The following is a 23,576-nucleotide window of genomic DNA, read 5'->3' on the forward strand; positions in this document are numbered from 1 at the left end:
GGACCAGTGTGGTCATGTGTGGCAATAGTCTGGTAGCCAGAATACGACTCAGAATTTTATAGTCCACCGTTAGCATGGACAACGGCCTATACGAGTTCACATCGCTACTCTCCTTTCCCGGCTTCAATAGTGGAACGATCAGCGCCTTCCTCATCAACTGAGGCAAGTGTCCCAGCTCCATCGCCTCGGCATAGACCACTAGTAGACGGGGCGCCAAAACATTTATATATTTAGCATAAAATTCTACCGGTAGGCCATCCACACCCGGTGTTTTGTTCTGAGCCATCTGCTTGGTCGCCCCTCTTATCTCGGAAAGTGTTATTGCGCGGCCCAAATCCTCAACGCTATCCTTATCTAACTGAGGGAGCTGAATCTCCGCCAGATAACCCTCTAAGTCGAGGGCCGCAGCCTCCAGTTGACTTCGGTAGAGGGTTGTGTAGTAACCCAAGAAGCGTGAGAGGAATGCAGTCTGGGAATAGACCATCTCTCCCGTCGCCTCGCGCACGCTCATGATCGGGCAGCCCCTGGGTACCGGATTCGCCAGTTTGGCCAACAGCGTGCCCACCGTGTCCCCTTCTGCATGCACTTTCGTTGTATACAGGCGGTAGTCGCAACCCCTCAGTCTCTCCGTCTCCGCGCCAACTAGCTCCTTTGCTTCCAGTAACCGTGTTTGCAGAGTCAGTTGTTCCAGCCTCCGCTGCTCTAAGTCCCCCAGAGCCCCCTCCGCCTTGTTCACGTAAGCAATGATTGACGACCGCGCGCCCAAGTACTTTCCAATACATAGCCCTTTCACCACCACCTTGAACGCGTCCCATTCTACAGCTCTAGTGGTAGCCGTTCCGGCGTTCTCAGTAAAATAACATTCAATGCCTTCCCGGAGGTCAGCACTGAACCCCTGATCCTCTAGGGTTTCCGGCCGTAACCGCCACGTGGGGACGCCGTTCTCTCACGTTGCCATTTGATACACACCAACTGGGGGTTATGATCTGAGATGGCCCTAGTCAAATATTCTGAGTGCGTCATCAGAGCTGCCATCGTGTTACTACATAGGATTGTATCTATCCTAACATGCAGCTCGTGGAGCGCAGAAAAGAAGGAGTAGTCCCTATCAGTGGGGTGCTGCCCCCGCCATATATCTATGAGGCCCCATCTGTCCTGCCATGCTGCCCTCTGCACAGCTAGCCTACGAACCGGAGAATGATTCAATGGTGGGTGCGACCTATCAAGCAATGTATCTGTGATCGAATTAAAATCTCCCCCCAGCAAGACCTGTCCCGCCAGAAAATGTGCCAGGGATCCCGACAGACTCTCAAAAAAGCTGGCCTGATCCGTGTTTGGGGCATAAATACTACAAAGTACTACATCACGGCCATACAACCTCCCCTCCACCGCCACATACCTACCCTCCGGATCTATAACCTGGTTCGTGACCTGGAAAGGGATCCCGGCCCGCACCCACACCAAGACCCCTCTGGCAAACGCCGAGTATGTCGTGCCAAACACCTGGCCAGGCCATCTCTTCTCCAAGGCAGTACATTCCTGTTTGGTAAGATAGGTCTCCTGAAGCATTGCTATCTGGATCCCACGTCTCACCAAGTACGCATGCACCTTATGGCGTCTTGACATAGATTGCAAACCGCGCACGTTCCATGTGAGGCACTTCAAATCAGGTAACGTCCCCATTGGAACTACCCTTCAGCTTCTCCGTCTTCTCATCCTGACCGCCCACACCAAAACAGCTCTGTCCCCCAAGCACAACACCAGCCACAACTCCCCTAGTCCACTCCCCCAGAACAGAACCCAATAACAAATTATTAGCCCCCATCCAAACTCCCATAACAATACACACAATTCTAATCTGTGGTAGTCACCACAGAGAGCCTTAAGGGCGATAGGAGGGTGGGTCTGGGCCAACGGGCGGCATGCTTCGCCACCACCCCAAGCCCTTGATCCCATGTGAACCCCGGGCCCCCGTTCCGCCAGGACCAGTTCACAGGAGGCACAGTCCCAAAGGGGTTAATCACCCAAGATTTTGTCTGCCGTTTGGGGTGTGACCACAGGGCCCCTGGCACTGTCCACATCGGAGAGCTCCGTGCCCGACTTTCCCTCTGCTTCCTCAGATTCCGACCCCATCGCCGATCCACTCTTCTGTGAACCTGTGATCACCACCGTCGCCGCCAGGGCTCCCCGTTTGTCGCCGGCCATTTGGTCGGTCTGTTTCTTCAGCTGAGTTCTGTTCCGCTTGCGGAGGCGTTGTGATTTGCGCACCTGCAACGGTTTCGGTTAGCCCCACTCTCCTCTACCTCTGCGGTCCGTGCCAGCTCTATATGATTCAAGCCACGTCCAAGCCTCCTCAGGCATCAGGAAAAAGTGAAAGCAAAGAATCATCATTCTTGCTTTTCAGCTTCCACAAATATTTTCGATTAATCAGAGAGCATTCTGGGAGCATTATACATTACCTCATATTGGTACACTTTGCAAATGTGTGCACACATCATTTTTAATGGAACCACTGTCAGTAATGCAGTCCGAGCTAAACAACATTTATCTGGAACATTAACCCTAATAATAAAGGCTTTGCCTTAATGAAACATAAGTTCAAGTTCGAATAGCATTAACATATTGACACAAATATTACCTCAACTGCAGACAATTCTCATCCATGCTCCATAACGTGGTACTGTAAATTGGCAGCCAAAGGGTTTGTGCTGCAGAGGATTGGGGGCCGAATTGTCCCAAGGACAAAATAAACATGAAAAGGTGTTGTCCTGGGTGTCGGCCTATAGGAATTCCACACCACTGTTGCGTAGTCTTGAATCAACCGCATGGCTCTTCTGTCCACTATCAGACACTCCATGCCCCTTTATCTCACTCGTAAAAGTTTCTGCTTTCTCCCTTTGCAACAGTTTTTACGTCTTTCTCCTTTTACTTCTTTCCCTTTTCTGTGATTTTCCCTCTCTAGCTCGCAGTCTATGTCTGATGAGTAAACAAAAGTAAGTGCCAGTCTCAAAAATGAATACCGGTGGGCACCTCTGTCAAGCACCGGCTCAAATTGGTCACTGGTGATAGCTTCTGATTTCTTAGAACTTGAGTGTAAACTCTGGTGACTTCTTACACTGACATGCCATACTCTTGACAAAGAGCCTGTTCAGTTCAAACGTAAAGTAGCTTGCAAATAGAGACACATTAAATAATATGTGAATATACTAGAAATGAGGAGCGGCATGTCTAAGGACAAGAATATATTTTGGAGCAATATTTTGAAATGATTTTGCAGAATTTCCGGTGTTGTACAGGGTCAAATGAAAATAAAAGCAAGCCCAAAGGAGACTAAAACTTTGATTCCTATGTAGAACGAGCTAAATATAAATATCATAAAATGCCCTCCAAACCCATCTTTTTATAGTTTTCAATGATTACATTCATCACACTGCTTATAACATAAAACATTTTTAACTGAAAAGAAAACAAAATAATGTGTTTGTCTTGATATTAGACACAATCACATGGGAAACGTAACATAACGAAAAGGCAAATGTTGACGCTTATTTGGTTGGGAATTAGACGTGATTTGGAATTGCCAGGGAGATTATTTAAAATCTCAGACAGTGAGTATAGATAACTGGAGAGGAGTTTTATATTAAGAGACAGATGATGTCTTGGGGCCCGATTCACGGAACTAACTTAAGACAAAATCCTAAACTTACTACCATTTTGGTATTCACAGAAGGCACTTACTCCTTTTGGTATTCACAGAAGGCACTTACTCATTTCGGTATTCACAGAAGTTAGGAGTCCTAACTTTAGGACTCCTAAATGCCTTCTGTGAATACCGAAAGTCTTAAAGATAGGATTTTCTCAATTTAGTAGTAGTAAAGTTAAGACTCCTAACTTTAGGACTCCTAAATGCCTTCTGTGAATACCGAAAGTCTTAAAATTAGGATTTTTCTAAATTTAGTAGTAGTAAAGTTAGGATTCCTAACTTTCAGACTCCTAAATGCCTTCTGTGCATACCGAAAGTCTTAAAATGAGGATTTTTCTCAACTTTACTACTACTAAACTGAGAAAAATCCTAATTTTAAGACTTTCAATATTCGCAGAAGGCATTTAGGAGTCCTAAAGTTAGGAGTCCTAACTTTACTACTACTAAATTTAGAAAAATCATAATTTTAAGACTTTCGGTATTCACGGAAGGCATTTAGGAGTCCTAAAGTTAGGAGCCCTAACTTTACTACTACTAGACTGAGAAAAATCCTAATTTTAAGACTTTCGGTATTCACAGAAGGCATTTAGGAGTCCTAAAGTTAGGACTCCTAACTTCTGTGAATACTGAAATGAGTAAGTGTCTTCTGTGAATACCAAAATGAGTAAGTGTCTTCTGTGAATACGAAATTGTAGTAAGTTTAGGATTTTGTCCTAAGTTAGTTCTGTGAATCGGGCCCATAATAATTAAGACTTAACTATGTACAGATGAGTTGGGCATGTTGAGTAGACATACTAACCAAATAGAAGAGTGTGCGTAACAGCCACTTCAAACGAGCAGGTTTTAAGGTTAAAACACCACTGAGCCAGAGTGGGTAAAGCTTAGAAGTCAAGTGTTTTTATCCAAGGTAGGCATTGTTATTAGCATTTAATGTACAATGGGAGCAATAAAATGCCTTGTAGCTAAAACAGTGTACTTTCATTCTCACAGTCGGATGTCAACCTTTCTTTAAATACGAATGCCAGTTCAGAAGAATGAGACTTCTTAAACTTATGGCACAAATCGCTACTAAACGAAGTACGTAGGGGTCACTGAGGTTTCTATCGATACATAAGAACTTTGCAGTGAGTAAAGAGTAGTGGATAGGTGGTTTAATCCATACTCTGTTGATTTGTTCTCTTAGCATTTTCTTAACGAAGAAGCACACGGTTAGAAGTACGACCGAGGGGGCCACACAACTCTAGTGGTGGGAAGATAACGGAATGTAAGCGTGATTTTTTACATCATTAGAAGTATATGAGGCAGTTTATATAGAACCCCTTGTAATTAGCTAACAAATTCCCATATGTGCTTCATTATTCGTTACCATACCAACGTATATTAAAACCAGAGGGCGAGTGACTTGGACAAAGAGGAAAGAAGAACTTATAGAAGGAGTGAACGGTGTGAGAGAGAGGGCGGATATGAGACTTAGGTATTGGCACAGAATGCTTTTTCTATATGGAAATGTTTGTAATTTTTGTAATGTTGGCAATTTTAGGATCAATGATGTATATGTCCAATGAAAACAATTATGTTTAGAATAAATGTATTTGAACTATATTTTAATTGCATTTATTTGTGTTTTTAGATTATATAAAGACAGGAGTAATAACTACAGTCTTAAAAAGAAGGTGTAATAGGATTGAACCTTCGAAACGCGTTGACGCAATAAGTATAGCCACAAATTTAATTGCTTTTCTATCACCTTAGATGGTAAAAAATGTGGCAACTGATAAGGTGTTTAGGATATAAAAAAAAGTATTCTCTGCCCTACTGATTATTTATTACTGCAAAACTACAGCACTTTAGCTTTGTTATAAAAGATATATTTTGTGGACTGTTTTATGACTAAACCTTAGTACAAACTTGCCCTTTTGATTGTTGTGGATACAAACCAATGCATAACAATACTACATTGATGTTATCTGAGAAATGGCATTTGACTGTGGCTTCGTTTAAAAGAAAATGGTTGTGAGTTTTGGACCATGATCACTAGACAAGTCTAGATCCGCATGCATTTGAGATATACATAGGAGAGGACCTATCATGCTCTCCAAGAGTTTCATAATCATTGTTTCTGAAGGACCCTTACTTTTGATAACCTTTAAATCTGCCCAGGTTCCTGGGGTTTACTGGACATGCCCCTATGGGCGTCCACCTGCACCAGCCTCCAGGGCTGCAACTTCCTAATACTAGCATTAGACTCCACCGTCCCCAGGGCCACAACTGCTGGAGATGAATACGCACTCCAGACTGCTCCAAAGAAGCTCAAGCGTATAAAGATGCTGGCCTGTGTCTAGGAATCACAAGCATCACCGAGCAGAAAGCGCAGTTCGCTGTCTGCATGAACAGAAACACTGTGCCTGAATGCAAGCAGAGGTAAACTGTTGCTGCTAATACTAAACTTTGTCAGCACTGACTTGTTGGGCTATGAGCTAATGTCTACACACATATTTTTACATGAGTCACCTGAGAAAGAGAAGGGGGTTAGGATTTGGGCATCATATGGTATGTGTTTCATTAGATAAATTGGAGTTATACAACCCTGCAAATCAACCAGCTTTGTTGATATGTGTAATATTTAGTAATGATGTGTGATTTAGGTACTTACTTAAAATACTAGTCCTGTAAAGGACAATAAATACTTGATTAAGTATGTTGCTCAGCTGTACTGAGCTCTTGTCCCTCACACTAACTCCCTCAGAACCCTGTGGCTGCTGACCCCTTGCTGCCTTTAGAACTACGTTTGGAAAAGGTTCCATCCCATTACTTAAATGGCAAGCAACTTCAACCGGCATAGTTGGGGCCAAGTAGCCCCTGTCTGCCTTGTGGCTCCCCACCCTCCCCCAAAAGAAGTCTGACAGTATGGCAGTGATGATTGATTTACCTAACAATAATGGCAGATAGTTGAAGGGGGTCTATCATGTCATAGAAGGCCATCTTGATAGCACTGTCAAGGCTGACTGAACAGAGCTGTGAAAAGACTACTGCTCCTCTGCACGACGCATTCAATTACCAGATTAGATTAAAAAAAATGTGTTTACTTACCAAACCATTGCAGTTGCTTAATGCCACATAGGTTGTGCTGTTTTGATCCTGCAGACTTCCTGTGTAGTGGCAGTTGTCCATGAAGTCGTGCTTCCATTCCGGCCCATCTTTCCCCCAGTATTCCACTGTAAACTGTTTAGAAACTAATTCCGTGTTCAAAGTCAAGTTTAAATGAAAGTGCTTGCCATATGCAGAAAGTTTGAAAAATAATTTAGCTCCGACTTGTTCATGATCATTAGGCTCCGTGCTCCTCCTTCTCCTTGAGTGTTTATCACGTTTCACAGTAAAGCTGAGAAAGGCTCCATCTTGATCTACCCTGATTGGAACAGTCAGCTGGTAGTGTTCAAGGTAATACAGGAACTCCTCTTTGTAATCAATAAAGTATTTCCAGTCCAGGAGGTGGGTAAAAAAGAAAAGAAAATACAAATGAACATAAAAAGTATTGGGACAAACGAGATCAGAATTTAGCCAGTTCATCATCCTTTATAATCAATTAAATGATGAGCAAGGCAATATTAATGCAAAAACTGTATAATGCAAAATGATTTGGACAATCAACGTTTTTAGCCAAGGACAATGTAACTATATCACAAACTTATGTAAGCATGCTGTTTTTAAACATTTTTTTTCACTGTGCCAATAAGCACTCATTTGTAGGTTGCTCCACTTAAGGTCTTTTACTTCAAGGGCTAAAGCTAGTTAAAGTAGGAAACTAGGAAAGTCATTATTAACTTTTGGCCAAGATACCGAAAACATTGATTAACTTTCCATTAATAAGAACCGTAATCAGAGCTAATCTGTGAAGCACTTGCCGAATGTATCTATGAAGACCATATGTAATGTGGATTAGCCCACATATATTTCAAATAAACATGCAAGTAGGTAACTACTATAGCCTGTTTTTTAAAAGATGATATATATGGTACTGGTTAATCTATGGTCAAAAGTTAGGTGAATTTTGGAAATAATGATATTCAGACTTAGGGTCTTATTTAAAAAAACGTTGTTAGGAGACGATTTCTAATGGCTAGGGTTCACATATAAAAACTTGTCTTAATGTTAACTTTGATGTCAACGCACAGGCTCACCACAGTTAATCATCATCTAAAATAAGAAAATTATATTTTTGAGTGTCTTGGCAGATATACAATAACAGTGGACCCCTACCTTGAGAACTATATGAAAGCCTGTTGTCACTGTGAAATTCCGATAAAGCCATGATTAGGCTGAAACTCCAGGTCAACGTCATCCACAAAATTTCCATAATTTAGAAAGAATGTAAAAAGGTCTCTGGAGGGGGCTACCTGTATATTAGGGAATAACCGCCACTCCAGAATCGCACCATACCAAGTTTGTTTATTCAATTTTCCATCAAAATAGGTTAATATATGTTGGATTCTTTAACGGGTATTCCTTCTGTCCAACAATGGGCTCTTCCGTCTCTGTTTGGATCATTTTCATCCCCAAAACGTAATTACATTTGTATGAATTCTTCAAAATCCGGATGGTTACTTGACTTGGGCCATTTATTTAACTGAAATAAAAAAAACAGGAAGTTGTTTAAACATATGCTACAATCACTTGTTGAGTAATGTGACTGTTAAATTACAATTAAAATAAAAAAAACAAGGAGAAACATTTTTTGTTCTAAGAAAATATTAGAACATTGGAATACTGAGAGCTCCATTGAAGACAATGGAGTAGCTCTGGGTTTATAATAGCTGGTCTAAGCCCAGAGCTCCAACATTCCAATGTCTGTCTTCATACCCTGAATGGGTGGAATGTTCTAATAACTTTATAGCCCTTGTACAGCGGGCTATACAGGTTGATATAGGCCCTCACCTTCTTTATAGGCCCTCGCCTATAATGTGGGTTCGGGGCCTTTAATAACCGGTATAGCTCTCGGTAGCGGGCTAAAAGGGTATAGCATACACCCTCAGAACTTAATGGGTCTGCAATTACAAGTGGAAAGAGACAGGATAAAAGGATGAAATAAAAGAACGTACAAAACTATTATGTTCTTTTTCAAAAGTATTTACTTCTGGTTTACACAATGACTTAAATGCATATGTTCTCTTTTTCATATAGGAACTCGTGGAAATTTCTTAAAGGTAGGGAAAACAAGGTAAAATTACCAGAATGACAGCTTGTAGAACAGTTTTTTAAATCTATAATGAGGGCAATACCTTTTGATGAGTGATGTAGGAATTGTTAAAAAAGAAGCGGCCCATTCACAAACCACTTATAAATCTACATACATCCTTACATGTACACCTACATCTAATGTAGAATTATTGTTTTAAACAAAGGAATCCAAAACAATAGCATGAACTGTTTTGCGAATTCCATTTACAACTACCAAAAAGCATTTTTGCATAAGTGAATGCAAAATCTATAGCACAACTGAACCCTGTCTCAGCTCCCGATATCTCTGTGGCCATCCCAGCAAGATACAAAATTGCACACCAGGACCACCTCCACCAACCCGACGGAGGTCTCGCCATTATATACATTCACATCCTCAAATGAACAACCACCACTGTCCCAGACACCACTTTCATGGAACACATAAACTTCAACCTGCAAGCAAACAACAGCACCACCGCAAAGGCACTCTAGTTCATAGACCACCCGGTTCAAGAGGCAACTTCAGCAACCTCATCTCAGACTTCATTGCCAACCTCACCATCAACTCCAAGAACTTCCTTCTTCTTGGCGACTTCAACTTCTACCACATAGACCCCTCTGACCACTTCTCCTCGAGAATCTAAACAACATAGGACTTTACCTGCCAACAACACAGTGCACACTTTAGACACAATCTTCGCCTCAGGCAATTGCATCAGCTACCGCTCCACCTCAGCACTCACATGGACCGACCACTACATTTCTATTTTAACATCTCCATGTCACAAGCCAAAGCTCCCACCAACATCAACCAACCCAGCTGAAACTGAAGCAGAATAATGGAAACAGGCTTGCACTGCACTTTTGAAACAAACCAACCCAACACCACCAACAACTCTAGCCGAGTACATCACCAACTTCAGCCAATGCATCTCCATCTGCACCGACGCTCTTCTCAAAACTCATAAACATCATAGAACCAATAGACTCCAAAAGATACTGCAAACAGGTGTAGAGGAAGTGGAAAACCAACCACAACACCAATGCCAGATCAACCTACAAGGTGCTCTCAGGCACTAACACCACCTCCTGAAAGTAACCAAAAGAAGAGCCCTCATGGACAGGATCGAAGCCAGTTTCAATAGCTGCATAGAGATATTTGACATCATCAAGGAATTCTCCACCCAGAAGCCTGAACCAACTACATCACCCCGTCCCAGGAACTCTGCAATGATCTTTCAAATCACTTCAACAACAAAATCGCGAAGATCTATAATAATTTCGAAAAACAATCAAACAGTGAGGACATCATCAGCAAACTGCACACCTACCACTTGGACAGACATCTAATCAACAGGAGAACACTCACAGAGAACGACAACACCGCCATTCATGGCCCCCCACAGATCAATGTCCATACCATATTTACAATCTAGAAGGACTCACGATGAGCAAATTTCTCACCCACTTCATCAACTCCTCCATTGAAGCTGCAACTTTCCCAGAGGAGTGAAAGCCTGCTGCAGTCACGGGCCTCCTTAAAAAACTATCGGCTGACCCAAACGACCAAACAACTTCTGACCCATCTCCCTACGACTTTACCAAGCAAAGGTGATAGAGAAAACAATCAACCAGCAACTCATCAACCACCTGGAACTCCACAATCTTCTTGACTACTGCCAATCCAGATTTCATAGCAATCCCTGAACGGAGACAGAACTTATCGCCACCACAAATGAAATCCGCGCCATTCGAGACCAAAGAGAGCCAACCGTCCTCATACTGCTGGACCTACCTGCAGAATTTGACCCAGTGTCACATTCCAACCTCATCAAAAGATTACACAGTACTGTCATCCAAGGCCCATCCCTCGAATGGATATGGTGCTTCCTCACAAGGGGAACAGAGCGAGTCAGACTTTCCTATACATTTCGGAGCCGAAAGACCTGATCTGTGGAGCTCCACCGAGTACCATTCCTCAGACCCACCCTGTTCAACATTTACATGACACCTGTTGCGACATCATAAGATTCCACGGTATCTCCATCATCCCCTACACCGATGGACACTCATCCCATCCCCACGATCAGATCCAACTGCATCAACAGATCCCCACGATCAGATCCAACTACACGGAATACATGATCCACGTAGCAGAATGGAGGAGAACCAACTAACTTAAACCAAACACGAATAAGACACAAATAAACTCAACACAAAACCATGTATTGGACAATTATCTAAAACTGAACATGAATAAGACAGAAGTGCTGGTCTTCGGGAACAAGAACTCCCCCCCTGGGACTCCACCTGGTGGCCAGCAGAGCTCGGTCCAACTCCATCACCCACCAACCACGCATGTAACTTGGGGATCATTTTAGATGACAAACCCAACATGGCCGCACAAAAATCTTCAGATGGATTTCTCAAGAGCACCATATGTACCATCAAGTAAGCTCGAATCCGCAGCAAACTTTATGCCGGAATCCCCAACATCCTCCTCCACTGTCTTCAAACCATCCCAAATGCCGCTGCCAGCCTCGTCCTGGATCTCCCTCGGTGCACCCATATCATGTCTCACCTCAGAGATCACCAATGGCTGCAGATCCACAAACACTGTCAATTCAAACACAAACACAAGGAGCTGCACAACACTGTACCAGCATAACTTAACTGTAGCCTTCACTTAAACCAGCCCACCAGACACCTAAGTTCTGCCTCTCTCTCTCTCGCACTCACAGTCCGCATCTGCAAAAGCAGAGCAGGAGGGATAGCTTTCTACTACCGCGCCCTCAAGACGTGAAACAACCTCCCTATTGTTTCTGTGCTTATACCTTTGATAGTCGATGTATAATGTTCTATAGCTCGTGTACAGCATTCTGTTACCTCATCCACATTCTATGTTCGGTTCCAGATGCGAAGCAGTTGGTCTACGTTTCCTGACTTGACGGAATCGCATCTGGATCCTCTTATTTCTGTGGGTTATTATATATATATCTTTATTTCTTATAAATAAACTCCTGTTCATTTATATATCTGGTTTATGTTGATTGATGACAACATAAATATGGCGACGAGGATGGGATTGAACAATTTTTCTTTTTTAAACGGAGTTTCATACTTTAAACTAATTTTACAAATAAGAAATACGTAAAAGAAACCCACAGAGGAGGCAAATTTTAAATCCAGGATTACATTGTTGCAGTAACGTTACAGACTAGAAACTTGTGGTAAGATTTCTACCTTTTAATGAGTGTGTACGAAACAATTTTGAAAAAAGATACAAAATAAAGAATGACATTATTAACAAGAAGAAAAAAACTTTTAAGACTGGAGATTGGGTTATCATTAGAAAACCAAAAAAAGTTATGAAAGGAGTTCAAAAATGTAGTCTTCCACAACAGGTTGTTTGGGTCACTAATTCATCTGTTCAGATCAAAAACAAAGATTGGTGGAATAAAAGTGCGGTGATTAAGATTGAACCATTTCAGAAAGACATAATTTTGAAGAAAGTAAATGGAAGCAATAAAGTGAATGCATCATCATTTTTATGTTATGAAGGAAATTTTAAAGATAAATCAAAAGAAGGTTTGGTTTCACAAAAAAAGTTTCAGAATTTTCTGATCAAATTGTTATAAATGAAAAAGAAGGGAATGATGTAAATAGTCGTCGTGAACAACAAGAAATTTCGAATAGTTCTGTAAATAGTTCAGATGAAGTTATAATAGATAGTTTTGTCTCTAATTCTTCTCATTCTGTTGACAAGAGAAATATTGTGATGCCAGCAAAATATAAGGATTATTATTTGTATTAGTTTTGTTTTGTTTATGGAAAGGAGATGTTGTATCTGTGCTTATACCTTTAATAGTCGATGTATAATGTTCTATAGCTCGTGTACAGTATTCTGTTACCTCATCCACATTCTATGTTCGGTTCCAGATGCGAAGCAGTTAGTCTACGTTTCCTGACTTGACGGCATCGCATCTGGATCCTCTTCTTTCTGTGGGTTATTATATATATATAAATATATATATCTATCTTTATTTCTTATAAATAAACTCCTGTTCATTTATACATCTGGTTAATGTTGATTGATTACAACACTCCCCCACACTTGAGGGCCTCCTCCTCGCTTCTAGAACTGTGCAAGAAGCTGAAGACCTGGCTCTTCAACTAAGGCCCTGCAGGTAACCTGCACACCAGCTTCAGCGCCTGAATACCCCTCGGAGGATGGATAAGATGGATGATTCCCGCTTTACAAATTCTGATAATATAACATAACAACGGAACTTTAAAACTTTTTTCTCATTTATTTAGAGGGAAAATATGTTTTTCATGGAAAAACAGCTTGCAATTCACTCATATGTATTTTGAGGCTGTAGCCAGGGCCGGACTGGCCATAGCGGGCACGGCAATCCCCTGGTGCGCCGCGCGGGTGGGGGCCGGTTCTGGGCCCCTGGGGGCCGTTTTTTGTTACAGGGCCGTTTTTGCAGCATAGCTGTAAAATCGTCCCTGTAACAAAATCGGCCGAAAACCGGGCCCGTCAAAGAACTCGGCGGCACCTCCAACCCCTCCGAGTGGGGAGGGGGGGCCGGCAAGGCACTTTGCCGGGGCCGGTTTTGCTGCCCAGTCCGGTCCTGGCTGTAGCCATCTCGCAGGATTAGGACTGGGGACAGAAACACCACCGACCTGCTCTGGAAGGTTTGTGCGAAACTGAACTGCTACCTGCAGACCCCTACACTACTCACATCTAGTGTCTGAGGTCATCTAAAGGCCATTGGTGATAAAGCTCTACCAAGACCTATGAGGACTTGTGCGCCTGCCTTGGCTTCTCACGTACACTTAGTTTGTATCCGTACTTCGTTCCCTCACCTTTGTTGTTTTCCTCTTGCTTAGTTCCCTTGGTGTTAACAGTCCCTTGCCCCTTAATGGTCCATTGTTTGGTTGTGCTGTGCCTTTGTTCTCCTAATTAATTACTCATAGTTACACCAGTGTGTTGTCAGTAGCGTCCTGGGGCGGTGAGCTGCTTTCCAGGTTGGCTCATGTTTGTTAGCGGCACATTGCTGTTGAGAACAGTAAGCCTACTGCTTGTATACTTGTTTTGTGGCATTCCTATCTATTTCATTACACTTTAGCGATTCCTTCCGGTCACACAGCTGTGTCAACTCCACAGGTACCATCAACAACTGTCTGTGAGGTACTGCCACCTGAAAGAATTGCCAAGGTTCCAAAGGAGAATCTCAGGGATGACAGGCATTTTCTCCATGTTCACAAACTTGCACTGTTCCATTTAGAGCCCCAGGCGTGGATTTACTCCTACCCTTAATATGAGCAAATATCCAACTGTGTTCAGGGTGGAAATAAGTCATAGTAAAGTTTGCGAATACGCAAAAAACATTCACTTACTGGAATGCAGAAATTTCTCTTGCCTCTCTGCCCTCACCATGGATTTACACTCGTTAATCAAGGCATATTTGCACCGAAGTTAGGTCCACATGCATCAATATCGGCTTTTGCGATTTCTAAATTGCGAAAAATAGCGATTCGCAATTTAGAAATCGTAAAAGCCTATGCATGATTATTTTTTCATTTTTTATGCAATTCGGTAAAAATCGCTATTTTTACCGAATCGCATAAAAAATGCGATTTTCAAATTGCGAATTCGCAATTCCCATTCATTCCTATGGGCCAAAATGCCTATAGGAATGAATGGGAATTGCGAATTCGCAATTTGAAATCGCAATTCATTCAAGGGTGGAGAGGGGGGTCTAAATGACCCCCCCTGCACCCATGAAATGTACTTTTCAGTAGAAGTTACAGACACACATGTCCTAAGGACATGTGTGTCTGTAACTTAACAGTTTAAAAAATGCATTTTTGTGCATTTTAAACAATTTCGCAAATTACCACGAGGTTGAACTTCGTGGTAATTTGCACTTCCAATGTGAAAAATCGCACATTTTTTGGAAATGATGCATAGCATTTAAGAAATCGCAAGATTGCGATTTCTTATATGCTATCGCAATTTTAGAAATCGCAACAAAGTTGCGATTTCTAAAATAGCATGATGCATCCCAAACAGCACTTTTGGAATCGCAAACGGACGATTTTAAGGAATCGCACCGTTTGCGACTCCAAAAATGCTTGATGCATGTGGGCCTAAGACCCAAAGTGCACAAATGGCTTTATCAATCAGGACTGAAATGCTATTGACCCAGTAACAGAGAGTCAATTGGATGCACCCTATCATAATCTAGAGGAAACTGTCCCCATCGTGTGGAGGAACAAAAAGAAAGTTGTCCTTTTAAAAACAGGGGTGCAGGCGGTCCATAGCACAACCCTCCGGGGAATGAGATTTTAATATCTTTTATGATCAATTTGATAACATATCTCATTCGTCAATTTTGGATCGCTTGTTTTCTGTCATTGAGTAAAAGACAACCCCTGTATAGGTTAGATAAACCCCATAAACTGACGCAACTCTGAAGAACCACTTACAACTGATGAAGTTTAAAAGTTTTAATATATAATTAAGAAAAGTTGCAAATACAATCCTCTCAGGATAAAATTCAGCAAATATACAGGAACTAGAAGGAACATATATTCCCTAAAGAACCTCAGTCTACAAACGAATACAATTAAAGTCAGTTCCAGAATCAACAAATTAAAAAGCATAGATATGATGTGGTTCCGTTGCGTCATCTACAAAAGGAAAGAAATACAAGTTAAATCTGTCTCTACTCTATACTAAGTGACATCCCTACTTCGCAAGTTTCTAGTACCCTAAAAAGGTGTCAGCAGTTTGACTCCCTAAGAAGTTCAAACTCTCTTAGCCTCTAAAGGTAACTTAAGTTTAAGAAGCAGTATCCTCTCTGCCTACCCATCCGCTCTCTAAGGGTCCTCGGCCTACTGCTCTCTTGCGCTCTGATCTCTCTCAGCGCATCTGCTCAAGTCATCTGCGCTTTCTAACTTGCCTCTCGCTGTTCTCGCCATCTTCTCCCCGGGGTGCTGTCCCTAAAATACACAATCACAGTGTGGGTGGAACGCCCCTTCGACGCCCACCACGGACTTTCCCCCATGATGTCATTTTCAGCTCTCTCCGTGGCTTCGTCTCTTCGCGTCGTCCGTTAAGTTGACCTTTCTCCTTAGACGCCATCTTCGTCTTCTTGCTGGTGACTTCATTAACTTTACATTTGACACTTTCGGAGCAAAATCTATCACCTCATCAGAACTTTACTCTTTACGACTATATTCGTAACCTTTCTTGGTCTTGTGAATGGTCATTTCAAAACAAGACTCAAATTCCAAGCGTCTCCTCTCATGTTTAGGCAATAAACTTCGTCCGACATTGTCACCTTAAATCTAACAAGAACTAGACTCCTTGGCTCGCACGTTCACATCAAGGCTATTCACGACTCCTGTGAGCCCACTAAATTACCAACAGCGGACTACACTCCTGCGAACCCTTGGTCAGTCAGGTTATAATCACAAATGACCTAAAACTCTTCTAACATTCCTACAAACTTCTTCTACTCAGTATAACCTTTAACACACATTTATATATGATCGCATTTAGCAAATCCTTTGCTTATAAGTGAATACATTTTACATAGAATATAAATTACATAGAATATAATTTTATATTCTCATTTGTTACATCGTTATATATGCTCTCTGCACATTTCTCCATATTACATTTCTCGCCGTTTCTGCATTTAAAGTTACACATGTACATGAATTCTACTTTGCACGTTCTTCTGTTCGTGAGCATTTCTACACATTTCTACATTAGCCCACTACGTATACGGGCCTTCTACATTTAATGCATTTTCAAGAGTAAATACAGTTATGTTTCCTATATTACTTTGGTCACATCTGTTAACTTTATGCTATAAGCGTCAACTTCACGTTCGATATACATTTCATTCCTACGTTTATACGATATGCTTGTAAATATGACTCGGATATACGTTTTATTCAAATTGCGCTCTCTCAGTTCCCCCCTTTGATGACTTTTAGGAGTCATCACTAAATGCAATTTGAATAGCACCTTTACACAGAACTAGTTACATCATTTCCTCTTTTCATCATTTCAAGTGCTCTCAAAACTTTTATACTGTTGATCTTGTAAAGCAGCTAATCTCCTTTCTTGTTCTCTCATGGACCTTTGTAACCGGTTCGTCCTATACCATTTATACAATTTCACAAATCCTAACAATGTGATTATACAAATTAATACTATTAATACAGGTTTTAATATATACCATACAATGCTTTTACCAAGGTTGGCAAACCAACTTCCAACCTTTCCTACTCCATTACCTACTTTTTCCCAAACATTTATTTTTGTCAAATCTTCGATTTCTTGATGAATCTGTGTAATGTTTCTTATGACCTTCTCAAGTGGTTTTGAATTATCAGGAATATAAGTACAACATTCCTGGACCTTCAAAGCCTTGCAAACTCCGCCTTCTTTTGCTAATAGCACATCAAGAGCAAGTCGATTCTGAAGAACCATTGCTCTAATACGATTGCATCTCGCCTTCTACTAGCATTAATGACCTTGCAGTACTTGCAGACAATCTATCTACAACTGTAGCTAGTCTCCTGATCTTAACATCGTTAAGTATTAAACCTAACATAGGAAACATCGCTCCAAATACGTCTCCTACTACTTCTGCATCTCCTACTTCTCTTTTCGTTCTTGTCGAAGCCTTTCCTTCTATGATCGCTAAATCCTTTGCATGATATATTTTGGGGAAGACAATTGCCAAGTAATACGAACCATACCAATTGTCAGGCAGTTTTACATAAGCATTTCTTCCGCATACAAAATATACATTAGGAATCACCTGCATCTCCTTCATGAAATCTTTAGTATAGTATTCCAACCTGAATGCATGTTCGCAATTTACTTCACCCACAAATACACTCTCATAATATGTCTTGCTTCGAGTTAAACATAACTTTCCTTTCTGCATTCTATCCAAAGCTATTGGACCATTGCTCCCTTTCTTTTTATGTGCCTTCTCTTCTTCGGTCCAATCAGTTTTCCACTGTCCAGACATTTTTAGAATCTTCTGCCTTTTGTATCGGTCATCCACTTGTCCTATGAACTTTTTCTCAATCTCTGACACTTTGCAAGTCAGATTATTTCTGCGTGCGTATGATGTATCTAATGTATCCCAAGGAAGGAAGAATTTGGCTAGTCCCACTTATTCATTTGTTTATAATTCGGAACTTCAGGCAGTACCGAATCATAATTTGAAAAGTAGTACTCAAACCCTTCTCTACCATAAAATATACTAAGCAGTAAACTACATGTTATCCCATAAGTCAGTGGGAGATGATGATATCGGATGCCCTCATCTACAGAAGCCGGCAATTGCATACAAACGTAGCAATCTTTGGCCTCCATGGCATCGATATACTCGTATAATAGTTTGGCATATGCATTTGACCTAAAGTTTCCCTGTGACTCCTCTACATGTAACCTACGAGCTTCATCTGCCAGTAACGCCTTTTCACGAATTACATTGCTCTCCTCCTTCTTCCCATCAAGAGCAGGTTTCAAAGTCGTTACAGGCTTTACATCCGCTATTTCTTTATCAGTTTCATGTCCTATTATGTATGATATTGTCACTACTGTGATTATGAGAAAAATTACTACTGCTATAAGTGTACCTATTATGCATTTAGCTTTTCGGTTTGGGTTGTCGTTCTCCATGTTGTCAAACAGCGTAACTCCTTCTTTTACGAAAAAGTTTTTCTTTTCTTTTCCAGTCTTTGCTTTATTTGCTTTATTTTCTTTCTCTGTTTGTAAAGTGCTCTTTATCAACCAAAGTCTCTTTTTCGCAACAATGTCTCTTTATCTTTAACAACAGACAACCCTAACCCTTCTCCGTCCTCTAAATGTAATCCCTAATTTTATTCTTCTTTCCACTCGGCGCTAGGTTATCTTCTTCTTTATAACTTATATACAAAAGTCTTTATACATCAACAATTATTCTCGTACCTGCAGCTTTCACAACAAGTTCCAATAGTTCAAAACGAATGACTTTTTCTTCTTCTTCCGAAATTTGATGACCAAAAGTCGGAAACTGTAATCGATTTAGCACTAGGTCTTTGATCCGACTTAGGTATGGGGGTATGGGAAGTGTGAAAGTCAGTAATCCCTCAGTCTCGAGTCCAGGAGTCAACATCCATATCTCCACTGCCACAAATGGATCGTGATCGATTACTTTCACTTCCTTCACTCTCCCAGATTTCTGTCCCCAAGACATCTGCTAGATAAGTCCACTCTGGGGTGGCGTACCTTCTGCAGGGCACACGTACCCTCCTCGATCTTCTTGGACTCTCCGTGCCTGAGTCTGTAGTTTCCTCTTCTTGATCCGACTCTTCAGAGATTGGGACAAGAGTTTTCTCCTGTTGTGCCTTTAAGCTTGGCCTTCTCCTTCTCTCTGGCCAACTAGCTTCGTCACTCCTTGTCCTCCTGCTCCTTGTTCTTGGACTTGTCTCTTGGTCACTCTCAGCTTGTTCAGTATCTGATTCGATCTCCCAGTTACCTTCTTCTCCTGAGGCGACTTCGGTCTCACTGGTGTCCTGACCTTCGTCGACCTGTTCCGACACAGTCTCAGCCTCTTCGATCACCTCTACAGCTTGGTTTTCTCCCTCTATGGCTTCTCCGCTTTCCGCTGGACTCACATCCGAGAGAGGAGCTGTTTCTTCTAGAGGTGTTGGCACTCTTCGAGTGTGTGAAGCATGTATCCAATTTGGCAGGCCTCCACACTTCACTGCAGTGTTCGTGACAAGTATGACTTGAAATGGTCCTCGCCAGCGCACGTCTAAGCAGTTCTTCCTGACATGCTTTTTCACCAAGACCCAGTCCCCCGGACTCAGGTCATGGCACAAGTCTTGTGCTGATGGGACCTCTGCAGCCTGGACCTGGAGGGACACAGAATTAATGGCATCAGATAGTCCCTTGCAGTAGTCCAAGATCAAGTCGTCTGTGATGTTCAATAACGCTGCAGTCGGAACCGATGGCAATCTCATAGCTCTCCCCATTAGCACTTCATGTGGAGAGAGACCTGTTTTTCTATCTGGTGTGCTACGTATGCTCATAAGAACCACTGGTAGTGCGTCTGGCCAACTCAGGGATGTTGATGAACAAACTTTGGCAAGTCTGGATTTTATTGTGCTGTTGATTTGTTCTACAATCCCTGAAGCTTCTGGTCGATAACTGCAATGGAGTTTCTGATCGATACTCAAAGCTGAACATAGCATCTTCACTATTTCGCTGTTGAAATGAGTTCCTCTGTCCGATTCCAAAGAGGATGGCACCCCAAACCTCGGTATCAATTCTCTAAGTAACAATTTTGCTACTGTAAGTGTATCGCACCTACGTGTAGGGTAAGCTTCAACCCATCTAGAAAATATACAGACAATCACTAAAACGTATCTGAGTCTGTTGCATTTAGGCATTTCTATGAAATCAAGCTGCATTCTATTGAAAGGCCCCCCAGACCTCCCAATGTGACTCAATGTGACTGGTGTTCTCTTTCCTACGTTTAGTTGCTGACAGATCGCACATCGCTGACATACTGCTTCTGCCGCTACTCTGAATTTTGGGTTAAACCACGTTTGTCTGAATACTCTCACCATGGCATCTCTACCTATGTGTGTTGATCCATGCAATTTCCTTGCCATTGGACTAACAAGTTTGTTTGGTAAAACTGCTCTCCCATCGGCAGAGATCCAAAAGTTCATTTCACTTTTTATACACCCAGCTGTTTCCCAGCCCTTTTTCTCATCATCTGGTGCGTTTTCCTGAACACTCTTTAGCTCATCCCACGTATCTACAGTGTCTAACAACATTGTCAATTCAGTTCTTTCTTGGATTCCCCCCACTTTCACATCAGTGTGAGAATATCCTTGTTCTGCGCAGTAACGCGCTACCTCGTCAGCATAGCGATTGCCCTGCGACACAAAGTCTACATTCTTCGTGTGCGCAGCACATTTGACAACCGCTATGGCTGTCGGACCTTGCAATGCGTCTAACAATAGTCTCACGAATTCTCCATTCCTAATGGGAGAATCCGAGGAGGTCATGTAACCTCTTTGAGACCATAACTGCCCGTAATCGTGAACTACCCCGAAACCATACTGGCTATCGGTGTATATGGTGACTCGAAGTTTGTTACCTACTAAACAGGCACGCGTCAAAGCAATAATTTCAGCTACCTGAGCGGAGTGTACTTCTTCCAGGCAAGCGGCTTCTATAACTCTGGTAATTGTACAAACTGCATAAGCTGCTCTCAGCTGACCAATATCGTCTCTTACGCATGAACCATCAACAAAGAAAATTTCATCGGGGTCAGTCAATGGCTCATCTACGATATCTGGTCTCGGTTTGGTGCATAGTTCAGTCACATCAAGGCAGTCATGATCTGTACAAATTTCATCATCAATCTCATTTGGAAGTGGCATCAAAGTTGCAGGATTCAAGACGGAGCATCTCTTTAGGGTCACATTCTCGGCAGCCAGTATGACTTGCTCGTAGCGTGTGAGCCTGCTATTTGTCAGATGCTGAGTCTTAGTCCTGGTCATTAACAATTCCACAGAATGCGGTACGTACACCACTAACTGATGTCCCATTACCACGCTTTCAGAACGTTCAATGCTGACACCCGTTGCAGCAACGGATTTGAGACATCCGGGCAACGCTGCGGCTACTGGATCTAATGTAGCCGAAAAATACGCAACTGGCCTACGCGCATCTCCATGTATCTGGGCCAAAACTGCTAAAGCGCAACCCTCTCTCTCGCAGCAGTAAAGCAAGAATGATTTTGTGTAATCAGGCATTCCTAAAGCCGGGGCACGACACAAGTCCTCCCTCAGCTGCAAAAACGCCATCAAACAGTCTTTGTCCCATGGTACCGGATCACTCACTCCTTTGTGCGTCAGTTGTAATAACGGCTTTGCCTTCAGTGAGAAGTTGGCTATCCACTGTCGACAATAACCGACCATGCCTAGAAACATCCTGACTTCTCTCTGTGTTTTAGGCGCGTTCATTTTCATGATCGCCTCTATTCTGTCTGGAGACACCTTCCGTTTTCCCTTTTCAATCCTATGGCCCAAGTATTGCACTTCAGTAAGACAATATTGCAATTTACTTGGAGACACCTTATGCCCGTTCTCGGCCAAGTGATTTAGTAAGGTGATAGTGTCTACTCTGCAAGCTTCCTCAGTTTCTGACGCAACTAGGAGGTCGTCTATGTACTGGACCAGAACTGAGTTCTTGGGCAGTACTAGACTTTCAAGATTTTTCTTCAGTAGCTGGTTAAAAATCGATGGGCTTTCTGTATACCCCTGAGGGATACGACACCATGTTAAAACGCGATTTTCCAGCTTAAAAGCGAAAAGATACTGGCTATCTTCATCTAAAGGAATCGAAAAGAAAGCCTGGCACAAATCTATCACTGTAAACCATTCAGCTTGGAACGGTATCTGAAACAATATCACTGATGGATTCGGTACCACTGGACAACATGAGACAACAATATTATTAATCTTTCGAAGATCCTGCACTATTCTGTATTTTCCACTAGGCTTCTGTAAACCCATAATCGGGGAGTTACATGGACTACCCACGATCTCCTTCAGTATTCCCTGTTTAATCATGGATTCGATCACAGGCTTTATTCCTGCAATCGTCTCCGGTGTCAACTTATATTGTGGTGTTCTTGGGTACTCGGCATTGGGTCTTACCATGATCTTTACTGGTTCTACCCCTTTGATCAATCCTATTTCTTCTCCAGTAAAATCCCACACCTCAGCTGACACTTTCTCCCTCAAATCCTGTGGAAGTTCCTCCACTGTTAAGGTAGGATATAGTTCCACGCATTCCTGCGAGTTTACAACTTTAAAATCGGCATCTTCATCGTTGGTCTGCACTTCTACTCCATCAGGTGTGCAATGTATTGTGCAATTCAGTTTACACAACAGATCTCTTCCTAGTAAACACACCGGGCTAGAATCACAGATCACAAACTGATGTTCGTCACTGTAATTCCCTATCTTCACTGACACTGGTTCCGTCAGAGGATTCGTCATCCTCTTGTTTGCGACTCCTACCACCTGAATCATCTCTCCTGATATCGGCAGACCTGGGACTACCGCTGATCTCAACGTGGATCGAGTGGCCCCCGTATCCACCAAAAAGGTCGTAGGACATCCAGCTACTTCGGCTTCTACGTATGGTCCTCTCTGATCTACTTCCAGGGCTGCTCCTAAAGTACAGTCTTCTTCCCTATTCACTCGTTGCCCTGTAAGAGGATCAACGTAGTAGCATTCTTCTCCTCCTACGAACAATGGCATTTGTCTATAGGTTTTCCCTCCATTTGCAATGCGAGGCGGTTGAGGAAACGGGGCTCGAGGAGTCTGAGTCCCCCCTTTGATAAATTTTCCCTTCGGGACAGTTGCTCCCTTAACCACGTTGTTCTGTACCTCTTCCTCCTCCTGTTCTAATTCGCCTGTCTCGACATTGTAAGGACACTCGCGTCTCCAATGTCCCACCTCGTTACACTGATGGCACCTTGTTGTCTTTTTCAGTGTCGCAATATCTATTCTCGGTCTCGGTCTTTCTTCCTCATCTCTG

General features: G+C 42.3%; 1 protein-coding gene across 1 annotated transcript in view; it reads right to left on the minus strand.

Annotated features, from left to right (window-relative positions):
* ADAMTS6 (ADAM metallopeptidase with thrombospondin type 1 motif 6) overlaps window positions 1-23,576 on the minus strand; it is a 1,724,075-nt gene that overhangs the window by 1,688,246 nt on the left and 12,253 nt on the right. Inside the window, exons 2-3 of the mRNA XM_086963486.1 lie at window positions 7,961-8,327; window positions 6,794-7,158 (exon numbers count right to left, since the gene is read on the minus strand). Of these exons, the coding sequence (XP_086819612.1) occupies window positions 6,794-7,158; window positions 7,961-8,057 (462 nt within the window). The 5' untranslated portion in view covers window positions 8,058-8,327. The remainder of the gene's footprint in view (window positions 1-6,793; window positions 7,159-7,960; window positions 8,328-23,576) is intronic.

This window comes from Lissotriton vulgaris, chromosome 3_1, assembly GCF_964263255.1.
Source record: "Lissotriton vulgaris chromosome 3_1, aLisVul1.2, whole genome shotgun sequence".
Classification (NCBI taxonomy): domain Eukaryota; kingdom Metazoa; phylum Chordata; class Amphibia; order Caudata; family Salamandridae; genus Lissotriton; species Lissotriton vulgaris.